Here is an 8189-nt window from a genome sequence, read left to right on the forward strand (position 1 = left end):
TATATTCATGACTACTTAGCATCTATTCTTTTAAAATAATAAAGAATCATAAACTGCGTAACATATTTTAAAATGTTGAAATTTTACTATACCCTTTAGCAAAACTAATAAAATATATTACACATCTTATTATGACACATATTAGTAAATTAAAGAAACTCATATACAATTCTTTGAAATACTATGTTGTCCCGCTATATAATGATTTTCAGGCTAAATTCTAAGAAAAAATTGTCTCCGTGTATGAATACATATTTAGAGTGCATTCCACTTGATATTCACAATGCTTACGAGCTTTATTTTTCCTTGTTTAACATTTGATAAGTGACAAGGATGAAGTGATCCCAGTATGATGTAAAAAGAAAGATGTAACATTGCGCGATAGCAGGAAATAATCGATCAAATGTGACCCTAAATGCACTTTCCTGCATATAATAGCATTGCAACAATAAAATAGCCAATCAAATTTGGCCCCAAATTCACTCTCCTAGTCCACGGAACACCTTTTCTTTTTACATCATGAATCCAAGAACATGTAAAAATAATAATAAACATCAAATGGAACGTAGTCTTATCGTTAGTAGATATTTTCTTATCGTATGGCTATTGTAAAATTCCACAAATGGTTTTGGCCTTAAGATTTCGGTGTTCGGAGTGCCTCGATCGAGCTTTATTACATTAATGCACTGTGTTTTATAAATATACATTAATAACAATCCCCACTCTCTAGATATACTTCACGTTGTTAGCGTCGACTACCGGCATGATTCTTTGGGTAGAGAGTCAGTATCTAAAAGGAGACGCTCCTTTACCCGAATCATCCAGCTTTCTGGAATCAGGAACCATGTCACCGAGTAAGTAGATAGTAGATAGCAAGTAGATGGTATTATAGCGAGTTAACAATATCTATTTCTTTCCGCTCCACACAATATTTTCTAGTCTCGATTAAAACAAAAGTTCTCGATCCTCAAGCATGGAATTGTCTATATTTAAGTAGTCAGCTTCGCTTAAACGATATTGTATTGCTTACATTGCTTCAGCGACGATTCAATTCAACGGAATGCTGCTTATCTGCTCCTGCTGCGGCGTGCTGTGCAGCCTCCTTCTTTTGTACGGCTTATACAAGGTAGGGCGAAATTTCGGAGTAACAATCAATGCATAATATATCGTATAACGATATCACTTCTTATTTGTAATTTATTAGAAAAGTACAAGAAATCAATTTTGGAAATGCAGTAGAATTTCGATTGTTTTATTTTCTATTTAAATTAATTTGTTGCATTAGACTGTGTTATTGTATTAGATAGGAAGTTACCTAATATTTAAATTATTATTAAATTTTCGTTCTGCTATTTTATAATCCTGTGATAACCCTTGTAAACATTTCTATCACGTTTTACCGAATAGCTAAATTTGCATCCTATTATTTTGCGCATAATATGAAAACCTACAGTTTATACCTCTATCTTTCTCATAACGTAGAAATTTTAGTGGTATTTTCATATCTATTATATTTGCAACTAAACTCAACTCTCTGTTAGAATGCTGTAGAAAATACTTTCGCTTCCACTTGGCACGTGATAAAACACTATTATCGCTGCTCCCGAATGGATCGTATAAAAGCTACAGGTATGACGCACACGCGTTATTCCCGAGAGATACGTGCCATTAGAACACGTAACACAGAATGGATATTTGAGTAAACAATTCAATATTCATATATTATTTTTAATAAATTTATTAATATTTAGGCTTTTCACGAAAAGCCCAAATAGTTTCCGAAATAGTTTCTAGTTTCTTATCATAAGTTTGATATGTTCTCTTGAATATCAAAATCAGATAATTAATAGAAAGCAATTTTTCTAATTAGCTTCTGGTTTATTTTTATACTTCTGACAACTTTTTGAATAAAATAATTAAACAAATGTTTAAATTTAAAGATCTATTTATAACTTTTATTTATTATGATAAGTGTATTAATGCTTTAAATAATACATAGATGAAAATCTTAATTTTTTTTTAAGTTTTAATCCTGGTACTTTTCTATTGACCAGCGAGATTTTTATGAAATACGTATGTATATATAGATGCTAAGCTGGTCAATATAACGTGCTATGTAGGTAATCCGCTTTGCGTGCACGATATTATTATTATAAGCGATAAAAATTGTAAACTCATGTGGGCAAACCAGAAAAAAAACCGGAACGAGAACATGTCATGAATCTTAATTATTCTGAGTACTTACTTCATACTATATGACGAATATCATTAACAAAACAAGCTGTAGGATTCCCGCGCGAAAGAAACGTGATGTATACATTCATGAATATTAATAACCAGAGAAACATCGATAACGTGATAAAAGCATTTTGCGAGCGTTACAAAGAGTATTTAATTCAACAGAAATAAATATACTTGATGTGTTAGACTCCACGTTGCGTATTATATTACAGAATCATCATTAGTATACAGCACGCTTTGTTTTATTTATTTTATTAAAATATTTATATCGAAAAAAACATATTTAAAACTCTAAAGATTTAATTTAGTGCGCGGCAGTGTGAATAACATAGAATAAATATTCGTGAAAAAATTTTACGTTAATACAATATTACCTACGTTTTTATATATAATACAATTTTATATTAAGCTATATTAATAAAAAAATTTACTTCTCTGTATATACGTAAGTCTTTTTTACAAACTATCACTTATTATAACATAAATAACTTTTCAGGATCACAAGATGTTGCTGATACCATGGATTGTCACAGTCATGACGTGTTGCATCATCGATACAGCACATTCCTTATACATGTTCTTCATCACAGTGAGTTCAGATTGTCACTCACATAGAAAAGATTTCCAAATCCAATACTATTATAGAGTTCGACAGGGATAATCATATTTATTATTAACAGAAGAATATTTTATTCTTAAATGGAAAATTCTTAAAAATCTAAAATAAAATGATTTTGGACATCGATTTCGTGCCAAATACTATGGCGTCGTGTGTTATAACAAATAAAGATTCTAAACATAGGAATATATAAACTTAAATTTATGTGTTACTCCTTATCTCACACACACACAAGATATTAAGTCAATCCTATATTTAATTCTAGAAAAATAGAAATTATTGATCAAATTTTAATATTTTTTATTTTTATATTGCATAAAGTTGCGATAAGATTAAGTACACCAAGAATATCTTTTATCTTGTTATCAGAAATCCTTTACACACTTTAGCGTAATAATAATTAATTTCTCGAGAATACATTTGAGGAACATGAAAGGAAAAGAACTTTTGATTCTCATAAATTATTTTCTTATAAACTATCTTAAATATTTGATATAATGATCCGATTATTACCAGATAATCGATACGAAACTAATACTCCATTACATTCTACGATATATCGTTTAGCAAGTTAATCTTTCTTATAAAACCGGCTCAATGAAAGATCTCTGAAAGTAAAAATTAATTTGAAAGTTTGATAGAAAAGAGGCGTAAGTTCGAAAACAAGAATACGGGAAAAAACTTTCTTCATTTACGCCTACTCTCGAGTATATAATTTTCTGAAAATCAATATCTGTTTTATATATTCAGACTGCATCCCATATTGAATTTATAATTAATCAAACGTCACATTCTATAGAGTTTTAATCACAATAAATTTCTTTTTGAATTCCATCGTAGCATAAAGTTTTTAATAAAATTTTGTGTGATACATAAAATATAATGTTTTATGTATTTTTTTTCTTTTATCTTTCATTCGTTTTTTTTTCATTTCTCTTCCGTTTTTCAATGTTTAGAATTTATGAATGAAATAGCTTGAAAGGCTTTTATATCGCTGTTCTTTATAAGAAAAATATTAAAATTAAACTCGGCAGCCTTTTAAAATAAATCATAAAAAACGTAATCGAAGACAGATGTATATACATAAATATTTTTTTCAAATCTTATGAATTTTTCTTAACACATTTATTTACATGAAATAAAGTTCATGCATGTAATTTCTATAAAATCGGTCTGTTACAGCCTGACTTTAATCCAACGAAACTTATGCTCTACACGCTAAATTTCTTTCTACTTTGTTTAAATGTAAGTATATTCGATTAATCTTGATAAAAGTAAAGAAGGAAATATTATTTTAAATATAAAACACTAATTTTTTCATTTTTTATTAAAAAAGTTTACAAATTACTCTTAACAAAGCATTTTTTGCAAATATTAAAGTTTTATGTTTTCTGTTTTCTGTCTAATTCTTGCAGGTACAAAATTATTCACGATGTGATGGAAAACAATTTCGCGCTATAATCCAGATGTTTTTAAACTGGTTTTATTTGGTTTTGTGAGAAATTTAATTATAACTTTAATACACAAAGTATAAATGTGAAATAATAAGTAAAGACGAGAGATTAATAAACCAACTCTGAAAAAAAAGATGTATCAACAGTATTATCTTAATTGAAAATAATTTTGTTAATTCAATAACATTATTAATAAAATAAGTACTTATGCTCTTGTTTTAATAAAATTTTATTTATTTCATTAATACTGTTATTAAATAAATCAACAAGATTATTTTTAATTAAAATAATGCTGTTGAAATAATATCATTTTCTTTTTAATGTATATAAACCAAATATCACCGTTGGCAAAATTTATGCATTTATGAATTGTATACAATCTCTCTCACGCGTGACTAAGTACAAATATTATTACAGATATACTCGTTGTTATGTGTCATCTCGCAGTATCAAGAATATTCGGCTGGTCGCGGCACCGCTGCACACGACTACGAATACAGGGTCAGTATTCCAAAAGTTACGTAGAAAGAACAATTGGACAAGAGAAAAGTTGAGTGAAATTATTCAGCCATCTCGCTCTGTTTGCAAATATTTTGCCTAATTGCAAGATGTAACCATGGAAGCCACGTGTTGAGATTTGCAAATAACGGATCTAATTGTAAAACGATTCTCGAATTAATCATACAGGTGTTTATGTATATCCCCTATATAATAGCGGATGGTGTAAAAATAAGAAAATAGCGATAACCAAAATCTATGAAAAAATATGAATATTTCCCAAAAGCTAACGATCGAAGGGGACAGCTGTAACAACTATTACGTCAATTACGTGATCAATATCCCAAGGGAATCGTTTGTTAGATTCCTTTATATTTGTAACGTCCCTTTGAAGTGATGTGCGTTGAAGAGATGTGCCGCATTGAATTCTTTTCTCGTATTAAAATTATCACTATATAAACAAAATTTTCCTATAATCTTTACAATTCTCATAAAAAAACATATATATATATTGACTATAATTTGTAAGCCTTTTAACGAGCAGCCTGTATCGTTACTTTGCTAAATCCATGTTATAAAATAACTCTTTTTCATCGTACATCCATTTACATCGTACATCTCATGCAATATCCGTTGAAGGTTCCAGTAGTGAGATATGTAACTCAACCAGCGACTACGACCGCTACCACATCCTGTCTAAGTTCACGAAGAGGTATAACTAATAATGAAACAAAAGCAACACCGACTCAAAGCCCCACAGCGTGTCACAATCCTCTGTTATCGGAGAAAAGTCCTACCGGGAGTCGAGTATCGAGGAAGCACGTCCAGTTTCCAGATAATACATCGTCATCACCGAGTCAGATAGAGAGGCCAGGTGAGCGCGTATGTGCACTTGTGCATGCATATCTTGTTTCGGAAGGAACTAAAAATAGAGTTACAAATCTAGAAACGTGAGAAGAAAGAAGAAACGTTGCCTTTTTGCTATCACAAGTAAAACATCATGCTTGTATACGTATATTTCGCGCGGCACGTGCCGTTTTCATAAATCAACCTGCTAAAACTTGAGTATCAATTTTCACTTGTCACAAAGCTCTCTCTCCTCACTTGTCACTAAAAATTGGAGCTGGAGCGATTTCGTCTCAGCTCGAGTTTTAAAAAAATTATTAAAAGTACAACATATATGAAATATTCTATAAAAAATATCGAGTCCCCGAAATAAAGCTGTCATATCTCAAATATATGTTTCACTATCAGGAAAACAAAAATTAATTATTCCAAAACCTCTCTGGAGGTTTATGTGCTTTAATTAATTTCAAATAATGATAAAAATGTGTATTCAACATTATAAAATGATATCTCGTAAAAATCTATTTTTATGACAAACAATTGTCTTTTCCAAAAAGATTGAATAAACAGAGTTAAAGTAATTTATTGAAATTTGCGTTTTTGTTTATTAAACTTTGCTGCATAAATAACTAAATGGACAGATGAGGGGTTTTAAGGTATTATACATAAATATTTCAGAAACGCCAGTAGCAGAGATTCCAACAAAATGTTCGCCGAAAATTGAGTATAACGCGAGGACCTGGCTGCAACCCAATGATGCTATAACGATCGTGGTTAATCAATCCTTGCCGTCGAGCGACGAGGAACACAATCATTGCTCATGAAAAGATGAATATACTCGAAGCACAATCACATGCAATTGTTAATAGTCTGAATCTATGTATGTGATTGCTGTATGATCTCTGTGAAGTTCCTGTGTTATTATGTAAATATATCGATGGATTTTTTTATTAAAAAACCTACAGATATAACTTTATTTATCTTCATCCACTTTATAATAACGATCACTAACCACACGATAGAAATTTCTATTCCTTTGCTCGATGCATAGATAATCGAAGAAAAAAAATAAAGTTGAAAAAATTTATTAATAAATGCGGAAATGTCAAAAATGGAATTAAAAACAAAGTAGGACCTCGGTATGGAATTTTCAAAAATTTTATCTGATTTGCGAATGATTATTAATATAACGATAAATTGAAATTTAATGTCTTACCTACGATTTCTCGATACAAATAGAAATTCATGGAAACCAGCTTTGTTAGCAAATCGGCTTTTACGAATTGATCAATACTATCTGTCTCCTTGCATGTAAACATCCTCTTTGCCTCTCAATTCAACAAGAGAGTAATAGCTTTCTATTGGGACTCTCAGCGCATCAAATGATACGTGGATTCCGGTAGCCAGATGAAAGCGACCGCAAATAAGCACGGCCTCGCCAAAGAGGTGAAGGTGAAATTTCTCATCGAAAGAAACGGATCTATCGTAGGGGAACTCAATTAAAGTGCCGAATTTGACGACAACCGTCAGCATGGATCCCAAATTGCTGCCGGCGAAATCTCCCCCAAATATATCGACGTAGTTGAATAAGCGATACCCGTAATCAGACCGGATGTAAACCTTCATTTGTACGTATACCTCCTGCGAAACACAGGAAGATAAAGGAATTGAACAAGCCAAATTGATCCTTACCTCGAGCAATTTATCTTTTCAACTTAAACAGATACTACGATCTCTCTCTGTCTTTTGAAAGAGAGAGATTTAACATCATATGGAAGCTTAATATGTATGTATATTATAAGCATATTTATTTTTCTATGCTGCAGTTTAATGTCACATATATCTTTGTAAGTTTAATTCAAAATAAATTTTTATAGAAATTTCATATACTTACGTATCTTAATAAATTTATATTGATTAAATGAAAAATATATAGCATTTTTTATTTTATTCTATTTGTTTCATAACGTTCAGTTTGCGCAATTATATACTATATTTCTAATATTTGGCGATATCAATTGTTTCTCTACAAATCTTCATATAGTGAAACAAGTATAGTTATCCATTATGTCACAAGCTAATTAATATTATAATTAAACAATATTCGAATAATTTTTTTGTTAGAAACACTGTTTCCTTTAATTTTATTACATTTAATTAACTGATTTATCTAATATATTAGCTTATCGAAGGGCTTTGTTCACTAGGAAAAAAGGAAACTATTTTTTGTCGATTAAAGACTATCGCGCTTACAGGTTTGATTGCATACTACAGCAAGATAAAGTTTGTAATTTAAACAGAAAGTTGTGAAACACTTAAAGAAGTCCAAAGAAAAGTAGATTATGCCGTTAAAAGCTAGAGTACAATAGAGTGTAATCTAAATGTACTTTTGTAATGTACTCTCAAACTTCAAGAAATTTTGAAAAGCTTGGAAAAACTTTGAAAGAGAAGAGTATTATGACCTAATGTAAAACTATAATATCACATGAATGTTTTAACTTTCAATGCTTTTACACATCCAACTTATTGTT

General features: G+C 30.2%; 1 protein-coding gene across 1 annotated transcript in view; it reads left to right on the forward strand.

The window, feature by feature from the left end:
• LOC108766967 (uncharacterized) overlaps positions 1 to 6579 on the forward strand; it is a 23232-nt gene extending 16653 nt beyond the window's left edge. The window contains exons 2-8 of the mRNA XM_018516567.1: positions 731 to 854; positions 1041 to 1126; positions 2738 to 2830; positions 4043 to 4105; positions 4732 to 4815; positions 5452 to 5686; positions 6337 to 6579. Of these exons, the coding sequence (XP_018372069.1) occupies positions 731 to 854; positions 1041 to 1126; positions 2738 to 2830; positions 4043 to 4105; positions 4732 to 4815; positions 5452 to 5686; positions 6337 to 6482 (831 nt within the window). The 3' untranslated portion in view covers positions 6483 to 6579. The remainder of the gene's footprint in view (positions 1 to 730; positions 855 to 1040; positions 1127 to 2737; positions 2831 to 4042; positions 4106 to 4731; positions 4816 to 5451; positions 5687 to 6336) is intronic.
• Positions 6580 to 8189: the final 1610 nt, after the last annotated feature.

Source organism: Trachymyrmex cornetzi, unplaced genomic scaffold, assembly GCF_001594075.2.
Source record: "Trachymyrmex cornetzi isolate Tcor2-1 unplaced genomic scaffold, Tcor1.1 scaffold641, whole genome shotgun sequence".
NCBI classification, from domain to species: Eukaryota; Metazoa; Arthropoda; class Insecta; order Hymenoptera; family Formicidae; genus Trachymyrmex; species Trachymyrmex cornetzi.